Source organism: Pelmatolapia mariae, linkage group LG15 (genome assembly GCF_036321145.2).
Source record: "Pelmatolapia mariae isolate MD_Pm_ZW linkage group LG15, Pm_UMD_F_2, whole genome shotgun sequence".
Classification (NCBI taxonomy): domain Eukaryota; kingdom Metazoa; phylum Chordata; class Actinopteri; order Cichliformes; family Cichlidae; genus Pelmatolapia; species Pelmatolapia mariae.
In genome coordinates, this window is record NC_086240.1 from 31,184,012 (window position 1) to 31,210,387 (window position 26,376).

General features: G+C 42.8%; 2 protein-coding genes across 2 annotated transcripts in view; one reads left to right on the top strand and one right to left on the bottom strand.

The window, feature by feature from the left end:
- The first annotated feature begins 1,813 nt into the window (after positions 1-1,813).
- Positions 1,814-26,376, top strand: part of nt5dc1 (5'-nucleotidase domain containing 1) — a 71,488-nt gene continuing 46,925 nt past the window's right edge. The window contains exons 1-6 of the mRNA XM_063495151.1: positions 1,814-2,168; positions 3,386-3,477; positions 6,505-6,576; positions 6,666-6,775; positions 7,182-7,261; positions 7,361-7,442. Of these exons, the coding sequence (XP_063351221.1) occupies positions 2,076-2,168; positions 3,386-3,477; positions 6,505-6,576; positions 6,666-6,775; positions 7,182-7,261; positions 7,361-7,442 (529 nt within the window). The 5' untranslated portion in view covers positions 1,814-2,075. The remainder of the gene's footprint in view (positions 2,169-3,385; positions 3,478-6,504; positions 6,577-6,665; positions 6,776-7,181; positions 7,262-7,360; positions 7,443-26,376) is intronic.
- Positions 8,015-13,813, bottom strand: col10a1b (collagen, type X, alpha 1b). Its single transcript, XM_063495583.1, has 3 exons — positions 13,719-13,813; positions 13,259-13,391; positions 8,015-9,956 (listed from the first exon to the last, which is right to left on the bottom strand). The coding sequence occupies exons 2-3, from the start codon at positions 13,374-13,376 to the stop codon at positions 8,104-8,106; spliced, it is 1,971 nt and encodes a 656-aa protein (XP_063351653.1). The 5' UTR covers positions 13,377-13,391; positions 13,719-13,813; the 3' UTR covers positions 8,015-8,103.

Below are 26,376 nucleotides of genomic sequence, written 5' to 3' on the forward strand. Positions count from 1 at the left end.
GGGTACGTACTGATACACCAAAGCACAGCCTGGCCACTGTTCACCTTCAGATTAGATCTCTACAACATACTTCATAGATGTTTTGTTCATTAAGTCATTGCCGTTGCTCTACATTCCACCGATAGTTTTGGTTAATTTTGCAATGCTTAAATTATTTGCATGTTATTGTCTATTGTCTATTATCTTTACCACACTCACTACATGTCTATAGTGGCATGTCTACTGCCAGACTTCCTGATGGAGATCAGACACATATCCAAATAACTGGCCACTATGATTTGATTCTAACTGCTGGCATTTGTTTTCTCTTGTAACTATAGAAAATGTGAAAAATGTAAGCCTAGTTAAATTTTGTAATTAAGGGCAATAAGGTCTGTTGAAATAAAAATGCTTTGCGACTCTGTTTGAAAAAAGTCAAATATAAAACATATACAAAATAGGAAAACATAAATCAAAACCAAATATGTTTCTCCAATACATTTAAAATGAATCTTATTGGACATGTTACATGTCCTGTAAAATCCACGACATGTGGGGAAGAAACTATAAAAGTGTGCTGTTGAAAAATGAGAGGCTTACTCTTGAGAACAAAATAAAAAGCTAAAGATTGAAAGACAGGTTACTGTAAGGTTATTGCATGTGCATGTGTTATGGCCTAATGTGGTCCTGGTGACACCTACAGTAGTGCAAACTACCACAAAGGCGACTTCAGGTGATGTTTGGATGGTGGTAGCTGTGTAAGACAAATTGAGCAGGTGTGTTGTTCAGATAAAATTAAGGTTGGGTTTGGGAGCAGTGGTTGCACTCAGCAACTGAATAAAAGAAGTCAACCACAGCCTGCTCTCATGTATGTTTTTTCTTCACATTCTCTTAAATTTGTAATGTACTTTTAACTTAAAACTATTATTAATGTCTATCTTTTGTATAAATTTATTTAACATGTGTGGTCTGACAGCTCCTTGGCATTGCCATTGTCCATCTATCCATCTTCTTAACTTCTTCAGTTCAGTGTTGCTATTAGAACCTGTCCCAGCTGTCACAGGGTGAAAGGTGAAGTACACTCCGGTTTCAGGTTGTTCTTATAACAAAAAATGAAATAGTCACAAAGAGGAAGAATAAATGGATAAACACATGATTTTAGACCACATGATTTAGAGGCTATTTAAGATATCTTCCAACTGTGCTGCATTTGTTCATGTTCATAGACTTGAATTGTCCTTCTTTTTGTTTGCGTGTGTTTATTTTTGAAGCAGCACAACTAGAAGTATGTTTTTGCATATATGCTGATTCTTCAGCAGATTCTTCATCGTCTTTAAAGCTATTTTTCTGGCAACCAGAACAGAACCAAAACAGCTTTACGTTTTTATGAATGTTGTTTGTATTACTTTGTGTTTTCCAGATTTATTAATTCTTTGTTGTTTTTTTCATCTATTCGTGGTTTTAGTTTCTTTGTGTTCTGTGTATTTATGTCTTGTTTTTCTACATTGTCTATTTTTTTTTTTTTTGTATTTGTCTTTAACGCTGGCTATCAGGTTGAGTTGTCTGTAAGCATTTGCTGTTTTCTGTTTGTGTACAGTGTATACATGATTAATTTAGTCTATTCTGTGTGACAAACCGTGCATTGTTGTGATCTCCCAGAGCCTCCAACTGGAGAGACTAATTATATCTGTACAAGTGCGGGTATATGTACGTGGTGGGATGCTGCAATCACTACTGATGGCATTAGCCTTTGCGTGCCCTAGATGGACGACTTTTACCTAATTTACCCGATACCTATACACTGTGTATTACGGTTTCACACCCGGAAGCACTGCGTGCTCTCTTGTCTTCTTCTGGCACACAGGAGTTAAACTTCTGCCTCCATGTGGACAACTTATTGACATTAACCGTTCTGTAATCAGCCATTTGCGTTGAGGAAAAGCCGCGCTGGTGGGATTATTTTCGCGCAGGCAGAGCGCAGCGGCTGCAGAGCGCAGAGCCATCTCCGCCGTCACACGGTGACATTGACACACTCGGAGTGTTTGTGCTGCTGTGCCTAAGTTGGTGCTTCGGAGCGTCCCCCAGCCTCAGCAACAATGAGCGAATACTTCAGCCTTTCGGACTGCGACGTTATCGGCTTCGACCTGGACCACACGCTCTGCCGCTACCATCTGAAAGAGACCTCCAGGGTGAGTGTGCAGCGCGCGCGGCTAGCTTCACACGCACACAACCGTACGGTGGCCGCGAGGCGCTGGCTCGCAACACATCTGGAATCGAAACAACCCGTGGCTGGCCAGCGGGCTCAGCGGGCATCTGTGGCATTTTTCACTGACATCAAGGCTCGCTGGTGAAAACGCTGGTGTGGGCTGTGGGAGGTTGGATGTGATGTGATGCTGCCGCTGCTGCAGTCACTCTGCGTGACTCACGGGGTGAACGTCGGCGGTGATCACACATACATGTCTTTAAGTGTTTAAGTCCCCTCAGAGGCCTGCTGATAGCCAGCACATTTTCACACCCTTCTTCATTTGATGTCGTTAGAGTAAATAATGACAACACTGCGGACTCACGGGGTGTTGCTGGATCCCGTGACACCGTATGACAAATAAATGACTGCTGACATAAAAAGAGAGTAAGAGTGATTTCAAGCGTAATGGTGCATTACGGGGAATGTGTCTTTGCTGAATCCCTGTTTCCTGCAACTTAACAAGGCCTGGAGTTCATTTGTTTTCCATCAATGTCAGATATGCACAGTTCAATTCTTTACACATGGATAATGGATATGTCAGTGATAAAGATGTCTTCCAGTTTTAATAGACTAGTGTTTATTATCTGTGAGTGAAAACTAACTTAAAGCTGCTGTGATGTGGATTTTTCCTTTGATATTCACAAAGCATCATACAGATATGTGTAACATGAAAGGTTTAAATACTGACAAGCTTAGTACTTGAACTCTCCAGTTTATAGTTACCTTCGGGTCTTTAGAGTCTATGAGCACTATAATCCATTGGTTCCCTTTGTGGACCCATACTTTGTGCAGCTGTTTCTATGCTTATGCTGACTCATGGAGGTCATATTCTATAATAAGTATTGCTGTAAATTTAAAAAAAACTTGAGCGGTTATGAGCAATAACTAGTTGTTCTTCATTATATCAGGGTCATAATAGGTCTTTTTTTGGCAGTGAGTCTGTGTTAACTTGTTAAGAAAAGAAAAGCATGGTTTAGATATGAATAAATAAACCCCCAGTATAAAACATGTTGAAAAAATGCTAATAACCTTCACCAGAGAAGAATGAGGAAAGTCTTTAGTATAGCCTTAATTTGGAATATAAACCTGTATATTTTTGGCATTCAGTAGCATTCTCTGTACACTTCAGTGTGTGATGGTATGTGTTCTTTGTGTTTACAGCTTATCTACGAGAGCTTTGCCAGATATCTGGTGGAGCATAAAGGATACGACAAAGACCTGCTGAATCTAACTCCTGCTACCTGGGATTTCTGGTGAGTCAGCAGCAGCATCAGTTTTGTCAGCCTAAAGCGAAATGGGACAGAAACACGTGTAATGAATACCTGATGATCCCTCAGGTACTACATTCATCTGATATTAATGGCTAAAAAAGAAGTAACATCTTTGAAGAACAGAATGTTAACCTGCACTTCATCATAGATGAATGTATCTTTCCCTCTGCTGTGTTGACTGTTAGTAGGCCAGTACTAACCCATATCCAAGTAAAATCAATATTCGCATTCAGATGTCACTATCAGCACCCACCGAAGTGCAAGCATTCCTATTCACAGTTTTCATTTGTGTGAAGCCCTGAAGGGCAGAGTACCATTCAACCTTACTGAACATTTCATCAAACTATAGTGCAGACATATCAATTTGGGATCTGTTTCAAACCACAAATATTCTGCCTCTCATATGTACAAAACCAAAGAAGTGTGGACATACTGAAAGTTGTATTTTAATCACTTTTAATCAAAGTCATTGCAGGAGCTCCGCTTTGGTGTTTTTTTTTTTTTAAGTATATCTTGAGTACTTTCACCAGGACAAAAGCATAAAAAAGAATGTCCCTTATATATTCTGTATAAAAGGTATGCAAATGTTTTACATCTGAATGGGTCAAAATTTCCTCTTCAAAAGGGATCTCAGGACACAAAAGACAAGCTAATTCTTCAGCTAATTGGCTAATGCTAGCTGGATAAGGTGAGATTTATTTCATTTATCTCAAAAATTGTAAAAGCTTGATTCTACTTGAACCTTGAACCTGTTTCTTCTGATAAATAATAAGTACATAAAAGCCTAATATAATATGTAATACATGTAATGTAAGTTCTTGTTTAAAAATAAAGCTTCCTAACATTAGCTTGTTAATGATTCTGTAATTAGCTTCAAGGCCAGCATATATGCCTTACAGGGCTCAAGTGGTTCATCAGTAATGTTTTAGATAGATTCTCTCAGTTAAAAGGAGGCACTGCGTATTCTGTACACTACTGTTTTGCTAGTACTGTACAGAATACACAGTGTTTCAACTAAATGGCTAAGCCCTTTTTACACTCATAATCCTAGTTCTGCTCTTTAGACCAGTGTTTCTGTAAAGATGTGGCATCATGTGAAAACTATGAATTGCTGAATGCATAAGATAAGATAACTCTTTATTGTCATTGCACAGACATACTTAGAACAATAGTACAACGAAATTGGAAAACCGTCCCATGTCGGCACTAAGAATAACTAAACACAACACAACACAACACAACACAACACAGTAAACTTTAAAGTGGAGGACATACTGGAGAGATTATATCTCTCGGCTGGCCTGGGAAAGCCTTTGTGTTCCCCCAGACAAGCTGGAGGAGGTGGCTGGGGAGAGAGAGGTCTCTCTAATCTAATTTAAAATCAGAATAGGACTGAGAAAGTGTGGCTTGTTTGGCAGGGTTGCCTGGAGTAAACCTCTTCTATCTAAAAAGAACATGGCAGCCTAGCTTTCTGCCATGTAAAAGTCCACAATGTACACTGCCATGTTTGGAGAAAACCAAACACAGGAGATGAGCACAATACCAACTGTCCAGAACAGTGGTGAAGGGCTGATGATTTGGCCTTGTTTATGTGTGAAGCCACCTATCTGACAGCTCAAGCTTAGCCAATATTATGTCATGGAACACGACAATGATCCCAAGCGGAGCAGAAAATCTGAAAGAATGGCTGAAAAAGAAAAGAATCAAGGTGGTGCAATGGCTCAGTTTAAGACTGGACTGAAATGCTGTGGCAAGACCTTAAAGGAGCTGTCCACAAACAAATTCCCAGAAACCTCAGTGACCCGAAGCGGCATTGTAAAGGAGAATGGGACAAAACTCCTCAACAATCATGTAAGAGGCAATAATAAGTGATAAAGTCACACAGAAAACCATTGCTAAAGGTGGTTCAACAAGCTATGCAATCATAGACTATACTGCTTCTTAATTTTGGCTTACCACGATGGTATGTATACACTAGACATTTCAAACTGTTACTGCATCCTGTTAGTGGTGGGTAGCTGTGTGGCATCTTAGAACCAAAGCTTCAACCAACTATTGTGACTAGTAAGCCTCTATCAGAATAACTGCTCACATCCTTATTTACTATGCAACACTGGCTATTCCTTAACCTCATGGTAATTCAGGAAGCATTCACCATCGAAAGTGATAGTGTTACAAATTTCATGTTGGTGTTTTCAGGTTGAAAAGATAATTAATAATGAATCAGTTTGGAGTTGTTTTTGTACTTTTATGGCATCTACACCCTGATAACAGTATTTAAGTTACAATAAAATGCTACATAGACGCAAGAAACTTTATTGTAATTTACCCACACATTATTTTTTATCAGATTTATAAAGTTGTGCATGGACACAGTCTTGTTTAATAAATGGTAGTCGTCTTGTGTTTTTACACCTGTGGCTCATTCCGTCTCCCTTTATTAGCCATGGATGGATGTAAATCCACAATAGAAATGTGTGTTTAGCGATCTTAGATCTGATATCAGACAGCAAAAGAAAAACTACTCAAAGGAGAAAGAGTAATGGAGGCTATCAACTCTACATTTAGAACAAAAGGACCTGGCAGATGTAAAAAAGAAAAAAGTACGTCAGTTAGCAGAAGGAAAACATCAGCTATTTATAGCACCCATTTATTAGGGTACAATTTGAAATGTGAAAATGTTGCTGTTAAATGTTAAATATGGCTTCACCTTATTATTTTGCTCAAGTCCAAAGGTCTTGCCTTGCTTAAAGAAAGAGTTGTAGGTATGGTCAGACGTATGCCTGGTGTTGCTATAGTTCTACAGCACATTTCCCATTTATGCAAGTTTTTGTGCATACGCATTCTTTATCCATCTGGCTGTTGCGTATAAGCATTTTACACTGAACACACAGTGAAACCAACAATTGGTATGCTCAACAGATGGCAAACAATTGCTTGACCACTGATCTTGTACTTGTAAATCAAGTAACTGCAGATAGTTTTTCTAACAGAGACTTTTGTGTTCAGTTTTAAAGGGCTAGTGGTGGATCTGGAGGATGGAAACCTTGTAAAGCTAGCGGAAGATGGAACTGTCTTAAGGTACGAGTCTGCATCATGACAGTTTCAGCGTTCACAGAACTTCAAAGTGAGATAATAACTTTATCATGGTTTGTCTTCTGTTTGAATAGAGCGACACATGGAACCAGTGATCTCAGCACAGAAGAAATCATCAAACATTATGGCCCCAAAAGAGAGTGGAAGCACTTTAATAGCCTCAGTACCTCCTTCACGAGATCTTGTATGATGTTTACATCCATCTGTATCAATCAGTAACTGTAAGCTGTTAGCTCCTGACCTCTTAATATCTACCATATCACTAGAGACCTGTGGGTTGGTGATGTCTTCTCCTTTATATGGAAATTTCACCTATTTGGGATACCTTACTGAATAATAATCTTAAACTGAATAATAAGCTTACAGCAGATTGCATGCGAAAAACTTGATTTGAAAGGTAATATCTTTCACTGTAATGTTTTTGAAGCTGTGCTTTTTTAGTTTGTGGCTAAATTCAGGCGTAGTGGTTTGCCAGTGACTTGTTGGAGCTTAAGCAGTTCAGAAGCTAATGTATATTTTCTTTATATTTTTTCACAATTTTTTTTTTTACATTTCATTCATTTGCTAATATTTTCTTTTGGTCTTTGCAGCAAAATACTACTTCTATGATAACTACTTTGATCTGCCTGGTGCCCTTCTCTGTGGACGAGTCGTTGACATGTTGCACAAGGTCATTTTTGTTTTGTTACTGTGAGATTTGTAATATTGGTTGGCATTTTCATGAAGAGAACACATACTGAAACTTAATTTATGTTTGTTTCTCAAACAGCGAGGAAATGAGGTGAATTCTGACTTTTGGAAAGACATGGTGGCTGCCATTGACCACAATTACAACACATCTGCATTCAGAGGTAAGAATTTTATTACAAACCTGCATACATTTTAGATTTCTTATGAGAAGAACACAAATTAACACACATAGGTAATCTTTCGTTTTCAAATAAGAACTTTTATTCCATGTTTGGTCAGTGAGTGGTACATAACTTAACACATCCAAGGAGACATAGTTGTTTAGAAAAAATGGTTTGAATTTATTTTTATCTTACGTTCCTTTCCTGGTCACAGTGCTTGTGAGAATGTGCTGATCTCTAATGACATATAGTACACGTTTGCCTTCTTGTATGTCTTTTTGTATGTATATTACAGGAAAATTCTTAAACAACAGACATTAATAAAACAAACACAAGTAAAAGACATGCTGTAAATGTTACAGGCAGTTGTAGAGCACCACTTAAAGTATCATGTATCTTATGTTGTTATGTTTCATGGATTTTAAAATTCCAAAGGCACACACAAAGTAAACTGGGGAAAGTGATCATTTTTAATCTGCAATAAATTTCTGAACAACTTCTTAGCAAATTGAAGACATTTAATGAGGCGGTTAAACCTTTAAAACTTGTAACCACATTTTTCTTTAATCTGCAATCCAAATTCTGAACTTTGTAAAGTGATATTTTTCTCTGAGTATTTAAATGTTTTATAAGGTTTTGAGGTTTATTTGGATTTGTGAAATCACGTTGAGGCAATCAAGAACCCAGAGAAACCGCAGTGAACATTATCGGCAGCAAATATGCCATTACTCTCCTCATCAGGGACCTGAATATAGACTCTGTCACCTGTATACAGCTGGAGAACAGCACTGCCTGCCATCTCATCCAGGAAGCCCTTGTTGTACTCATCGTAGGTGAAAAGAACTGGCTCCTCATTTCTGTAGAGGGCTACCAAAGCATTGGCACCATTGACATGAATGTGATAGCTGAAATAGTAGAGGCCTGGGACCTGGCAGGTAAACACGCCACTGTGAGGGTCATAATGGTTCTCTCCATTGTACAGAATCTGGTTAAACTGAATAGGGGTTCCCGCTGGGGGGTAGGCCGTGGTTAGCACAGCACTAAAAGCGGACATAGGAGCCTTAATCATCTGAGGCATCACAACCTCATGAGATTTGATTGGCATGCTCTTCTCATGGTGGTAGACCACCTCTCCTGGTGGACCAGGTGGTCCAGGAGGACCAGCAGGACCTGGGAGACCATCATGACCTCTGGAACCAGGAATTCCAGGGGGACCATGGGGACCCTGAATTCCCTTAGCTGTCAAGCCAGCTGGGCCAGGTGGACCTGGAAGACCTGGATGACCCTTGAGTCCAGCGGGACCTGAAGGACCAGGAGGTCCAACGGGTCCCATTGATCCAGGCAGTCCAGACTCACCGCTTTTACCTGGTGCTCCTGGGGCGCCAGTGTGTCCCTTTGGCCCTTGGGCACCATTAATACCTGGGAGTCCTGGGGCACCTTGATGGCCTTGTGAACCCTTTGGACCTTGAGCACCATTATGACCTGGGATTCCTGGTGGACCTACTGCTCCAGGGGTACCTGGTTTTCCAGTGAAACCTTGAGCTCCCTGTTCTCCTTTGGTTCCTCTTGGGCCTGGTGCACCTACCATGCCAATGTCACCTTTGGGCCCAACTGGGCCTGCCTCACCCTGAAATCCTCTTGCACCCTGTGGGCCAGCTGGACCCATGGGACCAGTAGCACCTGGCTGGCCGGTAAATCCAGTTGGGCCTGGCTCTCCTTTTTGACCAGTAGTTCCTGGACTACCGGGGGCTCCTCTGCTACCTGGAATTCCAGGTTCACCTGTTTTGCCAACACCTGGCATGCCAGGTGAGCCTGGCTGACCAGCAGGACCCTGTGGACCTTTTACTCCCATTGGTCCAGGCATACCTGGGGTGCCATTCTGACCGGGTTTTCCTGGTGCTCCTGTGCCTGGAGGCCCAGTATGACCCTTTGGCCCTTGCACACCCATTGGTCCAGGTGAACCATCTCTTCCAGGCTCACCAGGCTTGCCAGGTTCTCCAGGATAACCGGTGGCACCAGGTTTACCAATTCCAGGTTTTCCAGGCATTCCAGATGGGCCCATTGGCCCAACAGGCCCTGATGGTCCTTGAACGCCAGGAATTCCAATGCCTCTCTCTCCTTTGGGTCCATGAAGACCAGGAATTCCAGGATGTCCCTTTAAACCAGGCTCTCCTCTTGGACCCATTGCTCCAGGGATCCCAGCTGGTCCAGGTTTTCCAACAGCAGAAAGTCCAGAAGGTCCAGGAGATCCAGGGGTACCAGGTGCACCTCTGTGACCCATTGGTCCAGTTGCGCCAGGCTGACCTCTTTCTCCAGGCTTTCCAGGGGCACCTGATTTTCCAGGGCTACCTGGGACACCAGGTTTACCTGCTTGAGTGAAACCAGGTGGTCCGGGTGGTCCAGGTGGGCCTTGTGGTCCAGTGTGTCCCACACCACTCTTTCCAGGAGGTCCAGGAGGTCCCATTTGTCCTGGCTCACCTGGAGGACCTTGAGGGCCTGGCTGGCCTTCAACAGCTAGGGATTACAAAAAACCCACAAAAAATTTAATTAATCAGTTGATAGAATGTATATGTCAAAATGTTATTATGTCTCTGTTTTTTTGTTTTTAGCTTTTGGTCAGCTCTATCTTTATCGTTGAATTTAGTAAATATATTGATGAACTGAAATTGAATTTATATGTTGAGATAGTGGCTTCATAATAGAGCATCTTGTGTCCATTTATTGTACAGCCTTTATGACCCTTGGATAACCCTGACTTCTGATTTCTGCTCCATAAGATCACAATCTGACTTGAAACACTGATCCCTGTAAATTGTGGAGTGGGTTTTTCACAGCATGATCTTCACAGCACATTAATCTGTGGTGTTGCTCCCACACAGCTTATGCTTGCTGGTATAAGACCCAGTTGTACCCTCTCCTATGAACAGCAGCTGTATATGTCCACCCAATACTGCACCCATCCATTTCCTGTACTGCCCATGCTAGTAAATGTGTAGTTAGTGGCGTCAAATCAACATCATCTTAATGCATTTCGTGCCATATAAAGTACAATACAAGTACAAGTAATGGCTACAGTGGGATGAATATGTGTGCTAAACTGGTGTATAATGCCAGTTTGTAGTGGAAGTTAGTGTTCACTAAATTTACAGCTATAATATAGGTGTAGTTAAGCATAGTTCCTTTTCTCCAACAATACAAACTATTTATAGCTTTACTCCAATTTGACAGTAGATAGGGAGCATCATGGACAAAGTTGGAAGTTTGTTCTTCAAACTTACGGTAACACATATAACTTCCAGACAGTCTAGTTGTGTTATCTCTTGAACTCTTAACATCAAACAGGTTGCTAGCAGACTGGTTTGGATTAGGATTAGGTTCACGTATACCATGTATCAGGAGTTTTTGTCTTTTTTGAAATATGCAAATAGAAATCGTTAAAAAATGGGGGGTTAACTGCAGGATCAAAATGCATGTAAGAGACTTGATTTGAAAGGCAACATTTTTTAGTTTCTGAAAATATGCCCATTTGGTGAAAATCAACCCTGACCTCAAGTCCTAATTCTTTTGCCGATGACATGGCTGAGATTAAGAGATTACATTTGTTGTTCATGCATTTGAATTTTTACTGATGACTTAAACTTAAATGTATTATTTTTCAGTTTGGTAGTATCTTAAAGTTAATTTAATACTTTTAGTGAAAGTAAAGTAAAGAACACAGTTTCCAGAGCTGTCTACCTTTAAGTATCTTTATAAATAATATAATTATCATTTTCATTTTTACTGTAAAAATGAAACATTGAGCACTCTGAGCTTTAATATTAAAAAGACAAATCATTTATATAAATGCTGTAGCTTTTCATCATAACTCTGGATGCATCATTGTCAAATGAAGACCTGTCAGAGAAACAAATCAAATGGTGCTGGCCTCTCTTTTGAGATGGTGTTTTGAGAAAAAAAAGTTCTCTGAGAGGGCTATCATTTTCCTGTCACATAAAGGCTGTGCTTGAAACCTCACAGGAGATGTTTGTGCCAGAAGTGGGAATTTTTGGCAGCCAAGAAAACCACAAAATGAAGGTGATGATACTGGCCTCGGTAGCTAACCCCTGATCTGAACTGCGTGTTGCCTGTAAACACTGTGCATGGTTAGGCTCACATTCCGTGTAGTGTCATTATCCATGCTCAGTTTGGCTGCTTCAGTAAATACCCCCTCAGTCTGACTCTTGATTCTGTCTTTTATATTAGAAAGACTGGTTCCATTCTTTCAGCTGAGTGAAGGTCCATTAAATTTACTGTGGTTTGTTTGGGAGATTTACTGTTTGAACTTGTGAGAGCATTTCTCCGCAGCCTGTATAGGTTTTTTTCCCTTGTAATTGTATGGTGTGATTTTAATACCACAAGGCAGTTTGCGAGGGCGTGCCTGCAACGTGGTCGCAGCATCTGTTTTGGAGATTTGTCAAATTTGAGCTTGCATCGTTGACTTTGAAATCTAGATTTACGTAAAGGCACACAAGTCAAACCACATCAGAGCAAAGCAGCAGAAATAAGTCCTTCTCAAAGTTTGACTCTTTGTTTTGTTGGGGTATAAAATTTAGTTTTTTTAGGCATCATCTTGGTTGCTGTGTCATAACTACTGCTTTGTTTTTTATGACACATGCAGTATACACAGCTTTCCTCTTTAAACTTAATTTATCCAGAGCACAAGTGCTTGCTTACAGCTTTACCCCACCTTTCAGTTATATACAGCGGTACACAGCAGTTTACTTGGCCTGCTTGATAGCACTTAATTAAGGAGGGTGGCACTTTCCATATGTATATGAGTCAGGAGTTTGCCAGGATACGTGACATTCGTAGCGATGATAATGATGATGAGGATAATGATGTGTAGCTTGTTGAAAGATTGTCCTCAACCTATGTAAAAGGCTGCTGTGTTTGCAGGGTTCATGCAGGTTATCAGATCAGTGGTGACAGCTCAAATGGCAATTTTTGTCGTGAGATGGTGACTTGAAAACCTTGCTTTGAGTTTCCTTTTTAAACCTCTTAATGTCCACCAGGTTGCTGGCAACCAGTTTATCGTAAGGGACGGAGTTAGGCTTAGGTTCACATCTCCTCCCTTTATATGGAATATTCAGGCTAGCCTGTAAAAGGCAAAATCTTCAAGTTGTTAAAGCTATGCTTATTTAGTATGTGGCTAGAACCCTACATTGTTTGCAAGTTTTATTAAAAATTACTATTATTTTATTTTGGTCAAGTTTTTAAACCTTTATACCTTTTGTAACTTAATGTCCACCAGGTCAGTGCTGACCTTTGTAGAGTTTGGTGAACTGTACTCTTAAAATAAATGTATGCAAAATGCAAGATCTTGTAGTTTCTGACAGTATGTGGCTAAAATGAAACCCGACCATGACCATGACCTTGGTCTTCAGTGACCTGGTGGGCATTAAAGATGGTAGTATTGGAATGATATGGCTTAATTCATCTTATTCATCATTTGTACTGTTTCCCTGATTTTTCATTTTTTCAGCAATAGAGCAGGTTACAAAATATGACAAGTGTCATCTATTCCTTTTTAGCACTTTCATTTGGTTTTAACTGCTCAACAAAAATGTGATGGATTATGAAATTGATGCAGTCTAAAAGAGTTCTGCGTTCCAGCCTGCAGTCATTTGAACACTGGGCTTGTCTGGAGTTAACATACTAAAAGAAATAGATGCACTTTTTGCATGTTTTTTTTTTTTAAGGCATGTTTTCTATTCTGGCTCCTCCCCGATTTGTTATTGGGATTTTTATGAAAATAAAACACACACAATAAAACTCACCATGACTCTTGACAGGGTAGGGAGTCTTGCTCACTTTTGGGACATGATAATACCTCTCAGGCGTTGCCTCAGCTAATGCTAGGAGGACGAGGAGGAGGCTTGTTACCCTCAGGTCCATCTTGTGACGCTAAACCTGCAAAGACAAAAAAGAAAAAGAAAATCACTTTTATGAGAAAAAGCATCTTCACATACAATCAGTGCAAGTGGAGGAGATGGCCAAAAATTAAACTGGCTTGTCCTTTAAAAAAAAAATCACACATCTATTGATTCACTGCTAGAGGAAATCTATTTTGTTGGATCCGCACTCTCAGGTGCAATCTCTCTCCTGGTGTAAACCCAGCTGCAGCACATGGCTCATTATAGTCAGCACTCTGCCACGGACCCACCTCTCAGTCAGAGCCAGGCTGCAGCTGGGAATCCCCTGATACATTCCCCTGAAATCAGGCAAAAGCCACCTTACCGGGAAGGTTTAGGCCTCTGGAGAAACAGTGGGGAACTTGGGAGGCTGCTGTCCCGGCGTGGTGCTCGTATATCCTTAGTTGTGGAGTCTCTCTTGACTGAGCGGCTGCTGCTGCTTCCCAGGGCACTGGGCTCAAGGTATTTATACTGGTCTTTAGCAGTGTGGAGGATCTGCCTGCTGGAAGTTCCTCCCTTATTCTGATGTCATCTTGGTGCCATGTCACTTGTCACTCTAGGGTGATGCTCTCTCTCTCTCTCCTCACTCCTTCTGGTTCTCTCTGTCTGTGCGGAGCAGCAGCAGTCAGGGGATTCCTAGCAGACTTCCTATGGGTGACATGTCCCAGTGAGGGTGATCTGTGAACATAACACCTTTAACAGCTCTTTTGACTGGCACTCTTGTGACAGATGTCTGCGTTAGTGTCCTTGTTTAGCATTTTTAATTGCACAAACATAGGTGTTTTCTTAAAGTCTAAAAACATCAAGTTATTGACTAAGTGGGTTGTGACGGGATGTTTTTTCTGGAAAAGTAAAGACTGCAAGTCTGACAATATTTTCCTCCAGTCGGAAGGCTCTGTACTGGTCAGGCTGTGGTGTGTTATACGGACCAGACAGCTATTTTCAGTCACATTGGGTTAAATGTGAATTTGCACCCATCTTTTAATGGGTGCTGGAAACTTTCCCTTTCTCATGTGTAATTTTCAGCAGACTGTGTGTACTCTTCTAAACGCATTTCCAAGCTCAGCAGTCTGACCTTTCATTTGTGTTCAGGTTTATATTTCTCAGAGTAAAAACCTGTCATGATGCTGGCATGTTTATGTCTGTATATTGTCTGTGTAATTTTTGCAAACCAGCCTGTGGTTTTTGAGGCTGAGATCCACAGTGCAGCTTTGAAACACCAGGAGGCAGAAGTGAGGTTTTTTTTCTAAGACGCTCACCTGCTTCGTCCTGTGAGAAGCCTCCTGTCTGCGCTTCAGGCTCAGGGAGCTGGGCGCTGCTCTACCAGTGCAGCTCCTAGGAGGATAGCTGGAGTGAAGTTACTGTTAGTGTGGGGTTTTTTGTTTTTGTTTTTTTAATGGAGGTCTGTGGTACAGAGAAAAAAAACTAAATTGTGTAATTGGACAATGATCTAAAGCTACATATCTGAAAATTGCATTCTGCTTTAGTTTTAACGTTTAACAACAGTCATTTACTAATCATTTAAGATCTATGTTTAGACAAAAATAATAAAAACATATCAAAAGCTTCTTTCAAAATAAATGATCACTTTGCTGTCTGCAACACATTTTTAAAAATTTGTGAAAGGGGCAGCAATAATAGGCTAGGACAGTTATCTAATGCAACAAGCAAAAAATAAACAGTAATTAAGTAAAATACTGAATCCCTCAGAAGTAAAGATGAGAGTGAAACACTTTTTGGACAAATAGTTTCATAGAGAAGTAGATTTTAAGAGAATTCTGGGATTTCAGCATTTATAATACATAATAGAAAACTATCCCTTTATGCAACAGATAGGGCTGAAAACCAATACTGAATGATGGTGATGATTATATAAATCTTTATTGTAAACATGTTTGAAGAAAACGTGGTCAAGGCTCTTTTTCCTCCCTGTACTGTACCTTGAAAAACCATATTTTTTGCGCTTTTTAAAGTGGGGGATGTTTATACATTGCTTCAGTTAGGGTTAGAGTAGGTTGTAGGGAGTTGTGATCTTTGGGTCTTTAGACAGCACTATGTCATTCTGTAAATCACAACACGGGCACAGGACCACTCCAGAAACCATTGAACAATGAATTAGAGCCAAGTTTATTTAAGATGGATTGACAAGAAGTGGTGTGTGCTAATAATCAAACCCGCTTATTGTCAGCACCAAGTTAAAATAGCAGGACAATGCCAAACTCCCCTGCCTGTGATTGTGATTTCAATGCTTTTGGTTCCTTCAACAATGGGAACCAGATTGGTGTTCACTTGCAGTCAGCAAGTCAGCAAGTTTCGTGCATCTAAATGGTGATAAAATGGCCAGAAGTCAGAGTCAGTCTGCTGTCTGTTAAATTGCCAATGATTGGGTCAAGAAACTCAAAATTTCCTGCTCCAGTAACATGGTTGTTGTAGAATGGCAGTTTAACTAAAAGATGACCAAGAGCTTAGCAAACACTGGGTTTTTTTTCTAACTAACTTCTTTTTTTTTCTGATCTGTACTTTGGTGTGACCAGGCAAGTGAAAGTGTAGTGAAATGGAGCATTTGGTATTAAATTCTTAAGGAAGGAGGAAGGTTTAACATTCTTTACAAAAAGTCAAACCAGACGGAATTGATGCTGCATCCACTGGACGAACTTCCAAGGTGGAAGGAGTTATCATTTTCTTACTCCTGTCCCATTACATGTACTAAAGACCATCACTGTAATACTTCAATGTTACAGTGTTACAGGCGTTTCCATTCGTGACCCATGCATGTGGACTGCTTGTTTTTCGTAATTGTCCTATGATCCTCACTGACATGCAGATCATTTACTTTCAGTCACATTTATCCCTCTGTTTCATGTTCTTTTGTTACTTAACTATGAAGAATCATCTGCGACTGTGCTCCTGGAATTTGTTTGAAAAAGTACAGAACTTTCAAACAATACTTATTAGATGACTGAGTGGACCATCTATCTTTTATCACACTTGTAGCTGTGGCCAGTAGGTTCTCATATGACATCAGTTGGCTAGAACAAGCTTTGGTTTGGCTACAAGTTCATAGCTTGAAGCCAAGCAAGCAGTGGTAATTTATATAGGAGTCGCCATACTGAGATTGGGGATGGGCATTTAAAGCAAAAATACTATTTGATGTTCACATAGAACTATTAGGGCACCCTTGCAGGACTAATTCCATCTTTAACTGTAGGAGATGCTCTAATGGGCGTCACCATTGGTTTTGTGGCTTAACCAAAGGTCAAGACCGTGGCCATGGTTACCTCTGGCTCCACCCTTCCTGGTAAGATTGAGTCTCATTAGGCTCGACTCGCAGCCCATGTGATATTTATACATTCAATGAGTAGTTTTTTTTTTTTTTAAATTGTTTTTTCTGTTTCTCTTTCCGCCTCACATGACATTTCTTTACACATGTCAAGTAGAATAAATGCAAAATTCAATTGAGGTTGACAACCAGTACAATTCTGACTCATGACTTAACCAAATAATGCTTTCTGCAGCTTAAACTGTGTTAACTTCCTGATCTTCATCAGCTTAAATCTGTTGTACATAAAAATCGTGAATGGCCTGGGACAGTGTAATATATCTCTGGTTTTAGAAAAGCCTTTCCTCCGCTTTCACCGTATCATTTACGCTGCCAACCACAGATGAGCATTCAGCGAGCCATGGGCATCTTCGGTAAACTCTTTGAATGAAATGACAGAGTAGCGTGGGAGGTGGAGTCGACATTTAACAAGTTTCTAAGCTGCAGATACGCCATTGCATCTCACCATGAAAGTGGCAGTGACCGCAGTGAGGCATGGCTCCTTTTTTATTTCAATTGGATTACTTTTTTCCATTTTGGTGTGTCAGAATTAATGCCTCCCTATCTAAATCTGGCCGCTGTGAGGTTTATTGTAAACGGCTACTTAGATTCACAGCCTGTTTTTGGGCGAGTTTGTGCTGTGTATGGCAAAAGGCAGTCATAAAGCAAAAACATGTAATTAGGAGGGGAGATGAGCTGTATGGAGAGCGCTACTGATACAGCCCGATAAGAATTCGTCTTCAGTGTTTTCAGACACCTTGTGATGGCAGGCTGGGCTGCACTGGATGAAGGGTCTGCTGTAACCATTGTTTTGCCCCTCCAAACATTAACATGCTGCCGCTTCACTCCAGACGTGACTTAATTCTTCTTCAATGGCTTTAATTAACTCTAACAGAGTTTGTCCCCCACTATACTCAGCCTCTGTTTTCCACATTAACTTGAAACATGTTTATGATTAAGTCACATTTGTGTTTTCTGTGATTCTGAAGAAATGTACTCTGCACCTCAGCTGGCAGACGAACGCTCACACCTTTTGTTGTCCTTTTTCCAGTTTGTATTGTCTTTTTTAAAATCCCATTGTGTGTTTTTCTATAGTTGAATGCATTTTCCCCCTGATTTGAAGTTTATAGACATGTTTTTAGCCCAGGAATAAACAATATATTGGACAATATCAAACCGGCAAATTAAATCCAAATCCAATTCAAATTTCTGTGCGTTTAGGTTGAAGGGTCATAGCTCTCTGCATAAATTGGGTGTGTTGCTAAATGACTACTGAATTGTAATTTGTATCTTTGGACAGAAAGTCCAGTGTGGCCTTTTTTTGCTAACGTTATTCTCGGTGTGTCTGTAACTGTTGGATCGAAAAAAAAGAAAAAAAGGACAGTCAGTGGTATTTGCATAAACTAGTAACACACACATAAATGCACTCGGCAAAACTACACAAAATAAGTAAATGTACATGGGACACAAAGTTAAATACAAAAACAACCAAAATGTATGAATTTTGGTGCCAACAAAATCTGATAGCTCAGTGTGAGTCATTGTCTCTGGCCAATAGGCAGGGGTAAAAATATTTGAATTTTTTAGTAACTGCGTCCAGGTAATTTAAAATACCCTTAATGCCATAATGGCTCAGTCACACTAGAGTGAAAGTAGGGCCGCAACCTCTTTGTGATTGGGAAAAATCTGGTTGCCCTCATTTATGTTTGATTACCTAGAAATTAAACATGAGGCACTATCAACCTCTGGGCGACTGCTTCATATCACCAGGTGATTACACAGGTCACCTGCTGGAGGGCATCCTGTTTACAACCAGCAGCAATCCAGATCAGACTGACTGGAGAAAGTTTTCAGTTAATTGCTGTCAACATGTTGCCATCCGTCTGAGTCAGGCTGTGCCAATCCCAGTATGTGATTTTGAAATTTGGCTTTTCTATAGTTAATGGTAATTTTTTTTTTTTTAAAGAACCATAAACGCTTTAACAAAAAATCCAACAGATTCCACTGACATTTAAAATGTGACTGAGAGCTATACTTAAACTTTTATTTTAAAGTGTAAAAATTAAAGTTAGCATTGGTCTCAGGTAGGGCTGCACCGTAAAAAAAAAAAATCCTAAAAAAAACAGTAATATTCCGGCAGCTGGGGCGCCAAAATAATACCATAAAATAACAGAAAATAATTTTCTCATGAAAATACGGTTATTTTCAGTAATGACAATACAGTTTGTTGCCCTAATTTTACATGGGATTTTGCCTTTTTCAAGTGCTTTTAAACATTAAATTAGGTACATTTTAATGTGATCAAACAATGAAATTACCTATAAACAAGGCCAATGAATGCGGCAATATGAATAATAATACTTAAATGTACAGAAATATACAGTTAACAGTTGGTTTAAATAATAATGGATTGCATTCATATAGCGCCTTTTGAGACCCTCAATTCCACTTTACAATTCCACTTTATAATTCCCCTCTGGCCATCACCAGTAGGTGGTAGGTGAAGTGTCTTGCCCAAGGACACAACAACCAAGAGTGTCCGAGCCGGGGCTCGAACCGGCAACCTTCTGATTACAAGGCGAACTGCCAACTCTTGAGCCACGATCGCCCTAAATAACAATAATAATTATTATTATTTGATGTAAAAAAAGTTTATAAGAATCATTTTATATATTTTTCCATAGCATTACATTTGAATTTAACAGTTCAATCTTTCAAATAACGGACAAATATTTGTGAAATTATGATACATTTGTGAATGTATTTTAACAATCTAAATATGCATATGTACAGACAAATACATTTAAAAAACAAGAAAATTATGTTTTATTACATTTACAGTGATTTTACGTTAATTTACATTTGAAATGTAAAATCACAGTCTATTTATGTAAATTTAATGATATTCTAGAAGAACAGTACAAAACTGTAAAATACACAGTAAAATACTTTTATATTACAATTTTTTTTTTACAGTGTGGGCCATATCATACCGTTCACGGTAATACCGGTACAATGTTAGGCAATGATAAGAAAATGAAACATCGCGGTAGAATATGGGTAAAACAAATAGTTATGTCTATAACTTCTGTTCCCTGAAGGAGAGGAACGAGGTACAACACATAAGTATGGGATATCACGCCCTCGCGTGTCCTGGCTGAAGAAACCTTTATTCACGCCTTTAAGGCAGATGACGTGTGATGACACGCGCACGGCCCCGCCTGCACATATAGCCGCTGTCATCACAGTCATCCCTCAGTTCGATAGCCGCTCTTCACCGAGCCAAACTGCTCAGTGGGGCCAACTTGTTCGTTCCTCTCCTTCAGGGAACAGAAGTTATAGACATAACTATTCGTTCCCTTTCAGTCGATTCACTCGGTACAACACATAAGTATGGGACATATATACACGCCCCGCAGAGCAGCCACCGAACCGGAATCGGGCCACCACTTCCTTAGTGAGTGGTAGACCCAGCAGAAAGGACAGTATGAGCCACTGAAGGGGCTGTAACGTCCAACCGATAAAACTGCACAAAAGTGTTCGGTGATGCCCAACTAGCTGCCGCACAAATATCAGCTACAGGCACCCCTTTAAAAAGAGCCCATGAGGTTGCCATCCCCCTGGTGGAATGAGCTCTCACCCCGTGGGGCAAAGCAAGACCTCTGGTGCCGTATGCCAGTGAGATAGCTTCTATAATCCAGTGGGACAGCCTCTGTTTGGACAGAGATCTACCTCTATTCGGATTGGCGAAGCAGACAAACAGCTGGTCACATAAACGCACATTCTGAGTGCGCTCAATGTAGGTGCGTAGCACACGCACTGGACAAAGAGAATGCATCCTCCTCTGCTCCTCAGATGCAAAAGGAGGGGAGCAAAAGCTCAGCAACTCAAACTCCATTGAGCTATAAGATGCAGGCATGATCTTGGGAAAATAGGCAGCATTTGGACGCAATACGACCTTGTGGCCATCAGGAGAAAACTGTGTGCAGGCGGGATGCACAGACAGCGCATGAAGGTCACCCACTCGCTTTGCCGAAGCCAAAGCGAGAAGTAATGCAGTCTTATATGAAAGAAATTTCATATCCACAGACTCAATGGGTTCAAACGGGGGGCTACAAAGGGCCTCCAGCACCAAAGACAAGTCCCAAGCAGGGACACTGGACTTAAGCACGGGTCTCAGCCGGCGAACCCCTTTCAGAAAACGTATGGCGAGGGGATGTGCACCTGGTGTCACCCCGTCAACACCAATATGACAAGCAGATATAGCTGCTAAATAAACCTTAATTGTCGAAAATGAAAGGCCCTTATCCAGCAGCTCCTGCAGGAATGTCAAAACATCCACAATAGAGCACTGAAATGGGAGAGTGTGGCGGTCCTGGCACCATTGCTCGAAGGCTCGCCATTTGTAAGCGTACAAGCCTCTAGTAGATGAGGCCCTAGCGCTCTGAATTGTCGCTATCACACTAGGTGGCAAACCCTTAGCAATCAAGTTTAGCCTCTCAGCAGGTAAGCATGAAGGCGCCACAGATCTGGGCGCGGATGAAACACTTCTCCTCCCGCCTGAGAGAGGAGATCCCTGCGGAGAGGAAGCTGCCAAGAACTCGCTGCTAGCAGGCTGATTATTAAAGGGTGTAACCTCCATTCTCTCACCAGAGGACCCTTCCTGGAGAGAAGGTCCGGCCCCAGGTTCAGGTGGCCCGGGACATGGGTAGCTCTCAGAGACAGAAAATGAACACTGCACCATAACAGCAGAGAGCGAGACAGCTTCAACAGGGGAAGAGAGCGTGTTCCTCCCTGCCTGTTTATGTAAGACACCACTGATGAATTGTCCGTCCTGACTAAGACATGCTGGCCCTCCAGGACTGGACGGAAATGCTTTAGAGCTAAGAACACTGCTAACAGCTCTAAGTGGTTGATGTGCAGCTGGCGCTGAGCTGCGGACCAGATCCCTCTCACTGATGCATCCTTGCACAGTGCTCCCCACCCTCTTAGGGAAGCATCTGTGGACACCACCTTGCGAAACAACACCCTCCCAATCCGAAAGCCCTGATGCAGCAGCCTGGGCTCCCTCCAAGGACGGAGAGCTAGCATGCAAGACGCGGTCAGCGGCAGCCTCCTCCGGAGATGACGCGATGCACACAGGCGGTGAGAGAAAGTCCAGCATTGAAACGCTCTCATTTTTAACAGTCCAAGTGGCACTACGGCGATCATAGATGCCATCATGCCCAACAAGCTTAATATCGTCTGGAAACGCAGTCTGCGTCCCAGCTAAAACTGAGCGAGGCAGCGATGAAACGCGGCCACTCTGTGCTCCGACAAACGTGCGCGGCTGGAAAGCGAGCATATTTCCAACCCGAGGAAAGAAATCTGCTGACTCGGGATTAGCGAGCTCTTTTGAAAGTTCACAGAGAACCCCAGTGTCTGAATGTGTGGAATGTCTGGAACAAGCTACGAGAGCCCAGTCGTCTAGGTAGGCTAAGATGCGGATGCCTCTCCCTCTGAGGGGCGCTAGCGCTGCTTCGGCACATTTCGTAAAGGTGCGAGGAGCGAGCGACAGCCCGAACAGCAGCACTAGGTATTCGTAGGCTACGCCCTCGAATGCAAACCTCAGAAACTGCCTGTGTTTCGGGTGTATAGCCACATGAAAATAAGCATCTGTTAGATCGATTGTCGCAAACCAATCTCCCGGGCCGACTGCATTCAAGAGCTGTCTGAGTGTTAGCATCTTGAACCTGTACGTACGTAGATACGTGTTCAAGACTCGCAGGTCGAGGATGGGACGAAGCCCTCCCCCTCTTTTCGGAACAACAAAATAGCGGCTGTACCAACCTTTGTTTGTCTCCGAAGCGGGGACCACTCGTATTGCTCTTTTCTGCAATAGCGCCTTTATTTCCTCTCTGAGTATCATGGCCGCCTCGGTGTTGACAGTCGTGTTTACGACTCCTTGGAAACGAGGCGGCTTGACCCGGAACTGCAACAGGTAACCCATGGCAACGGTTCGCAGCACCCACGGAGAGGGGGTGCAAGCGCACCACTGAGGGAAGTGAGCAGCCAGCCAGCTGACCTGCAGCACCGTCGGCGGGGCGTTGTCGCCCCCCAGTGTGTCTGCAGGGGACTGCATCACCTGCCTGACCTGGCTCATTCTGCCTGCAGGCTGAGCATTTGTGATTGTTTGAGAATAAACAACACTCTTTATTGATTGTAACATGGGAACATGTACATTCATACATTTTGTTGGAGGCACCTTTTCTGGGGCACAACAATGAAAAACAGCGGGAACACTTGATGTGGTCACCTGAACCTTTAACACACCTGAACAGGGAGTTACCTGAGGCATTTTGTGTGCAGGGGTTTTGTGCTTGGGAGACAGTGTTAGGAAAGTGCAGCGCCTTCTGGGGCTGACAACCTGAACAGAACTTAAGCGGCACCTCTTGGGCGGCAACAGAGGGGTAAAAGCAGCGTCTCCCTGCTGCTGGACCCCTTCTCCACTCGAAACCACAGCTAGGAGGGCTGAGGCTTCTTCCTCCTGGGCGTCGGGTCCCGCCAGGGGCCCAAGGGTGGGCCTTTGCTCCAGGCCGACTGGCGTGGAGCTCGGGCCGGAGGATGTGCTCTCGCTGGCGGCACACCCACTTCAGCAGTGGACGCCGGTCTCTTGCCAGTCGGCAGAGGAGCGGCGGGCCTGTGAGAGCTAGCTGCGGGCTTGGGCTTGGGCTGACGTCTGGGGATGATGTCGCACAGAGCTTCTGTCTGCTTATTCCTCAGATCGAATCTAGCCTGAATGGCTTCAAGTGAATGTCCGAATAACCCAGCCGCAGACACTGGTGCGTCCAGATATACAGCTCTGTCCCTATCCGGGACGTCAGAGAGGGTCAGCCACAGGTGCCTCTGCGCCACTACTGTCGAAGCCATCCCTCTGCCCAGGGAGAGCGCTGCACAGCGAGACGCACGGAGGATGTAATCTGTGGCGACTCTGACCTCGTTAAGAAGAGGTGCCAGCGGGCTGTCATCAGGAACCAGCGATCCGAGCTCCGCCAGGCACATTGCCTGGTACGTCTGGAGCATGGTGACGGAGCTCATGGCGCGAGCAGTGCCGGCCTGAGCCCAATAAATCTTCTCCAGCTGCGAAGCAGAGAATCTGCAGTGCTTGGACGGCAGAGTTGCGGGGCCGCCGACACCATGGTTATGGGACGGGGCCAGATAAGCAGACAGAGACGGCTCCATAGGGGGTGGGTTAGCTAAGCCAGCCCCCTCGGCGCCATCCAACTCCATGTACTGTCCATAGCCGGGCACAGTGACGCGGGTAGACAGAGGTTTGTCCCATGATGCTGTTAGCTCGCAGAGAAAGTCTGGGAACATGGGAAGGCAGTTTTTGGCTGTTGCGGGCTCCGGTGGGAGGAAAAAACTCGCGAACCGCGACGGCTTCTGAGCTGGTGGAGGAGAGGGCCAGTCCACCTGCAGCTTCTCAGCAGCGCGGCGAAACAGGGAAAAAAGAGAGGTGTCATCGTGGCCGACCGGCGCAGCAGCGCCGGCACATTGGCCCAACAATGAGCTCTCCTGCTCATCCTCCGACAAACCATGGATGTCCAGGCCGATGTCCAGCACGTCATCGTCTTCCTGGGGAGCGCTGGCGGGCTTCAACCCAGGCTGAAGCCCGTCAGCGCTCCTGCATGGTTCCGGCTCGTCATCGGCTAACCCGTCAACATATTCCATGTGGTCAGCCCAGCTAATTGCGGGGACATCGACTGGAAAATCCTCGTCTTCGGACTCGGACGAAGCCGGGGCTCCAGACTCGGAAAGGAGAGGGTCATGCCATGCGACAGCCAAGCGTCCCAGCATTTTTTCCACAAACGTCACCCGTCTTTCCAGGGTCGAGCGCCGGAGCTGGCGACAAAACGCACAGGCTTCGGGCTCCGTCAACGCTCTCCTAGCGTGGACGATCCCCAGGCAGACAGGGCAGGCATCGTGCTGGTCGCTGTCGTGCAAACAGAAACCACATCCCTGAGGACAGGGGCGAACAGAAGATTTCTGCTTTGCTCGCTTCGGTTTGGAGTCCATTCCAAAACACAAAGCGAAACGCTGCACAGGAAAACTTGAAATTAGCGCTCCGCGGGCAGCCTACGCACCAACTGGGCGGTGGAGGCTAACACCAACAGGGGCAGTTAAGCTAAGTTCAAGTCGGCAGACAAGGGAGCTAACTAGCAGCAGCTAGCTAGCCCAACTCAGCAGAGGTGTTCTCAGCGAGGTGAAGAGCGTAAGAATTGAGGGATGACGTGCGCGTGTCATCACACGTCATCTGCCTTAAAGGCGTGAATAAAGGTTTCTTCAGCCAGGACACGCGAGGGCGTGATATCCCATACTTATGTGTTGTACCGAGTGAATCGACTGAAAGGGAACGCGCATGCATAGTGCCTTTGTTTTCATACGCACATGGCGGAAAAAGCATGGCGGCGACGGAGAATGAGAAGGGCGAAAGCAGATCGTTGAATGAAACGGGTGAACCAGAATTGTAAAAATACATTGATGGGGTTCTTCTTTTTGCACTAATAAAGTTGTGGAGTTGTAAAGTATTTTGTCTCGCGTCAATTATGTCGTCAATTATATCGTCAATTATATCGTCAGTTATATCGTTATCGCAAATTTTCAAATATATATTGTGATAAATATTTTTGGCCATATTGCCCTGCCCTAGTCTCAGGTGTTAAAACAGTCTAATATTAATCTTTAATGTTTTTTTTTTTTTTTAATCCCCTCCAATTTGGGAACCTATCACCTGCTGACTGGATGCTGTTGTTATTGGTGCATGCAAACTGTGACATCATCACACAGCCAGCCTTGACCCGCTGCAGTCAGAAGAAGTCAAAAAAGAAAAAAAAGCATTACTGAGGTTTTTCCAGAGCTTCCTACAAGCATTTCATCCGTCTTCTGGGTGCAACAAGACAAGACTTACATAATTTCCTTAGGGATTATTAAAGTATTATGATTCTGAAGATTTTTTGTGCCAGAAAATTTTATGAATGAAATGAAAAGACCATCAAAAACCATCACTTAAATCATATGAAATGACAGTTTCAAGATTGCATTCAATTGCAAATGTCTTTAATCTTTTGCTCTAAGGAAAACTCAGACTGCAAGAGGACTACAACCAGGATCCAGAAAACTCCCAGATCCTGTGTGCACATACGCAGGGATTTTTAGAGATGACCCCAAACCTGGTTTAAATTTATGCAGTGGACTTTTTTCTTGGCTGCCATCCACACCCATGTGATGTTAGTAAGTTAGTCAGGCTAGCTCTTTGTTAATCTGTTGACCCCAAACCAATGTTTGGGCTCCATTTGTAGCCAAATACTCATAGAGGCATGGACTCTGTAAGACCTCTGAAAGTGTCCTCTGGTGTCTGGTGTCGAGAAGTTATCTTTAGATCATTTTAAAATTAGACTCACCCCGGCAGTCTCTTCCTAATTTATTCCCTTTCAGACCACTCTCAGCAAATACCACAAAATAATACACAGTACCGACTAGGTGCACCCCAGCCACATGAGAACATCTAAAAAGAAATGTCACTGATATTTATATCAGCGTTTTAGTAGCCTCCTCACCTAAGACCCAAGTCATTCTCTTGTCATTTGTGATATATAATGCAGATTTTCTCATCTTCCTATCTTTT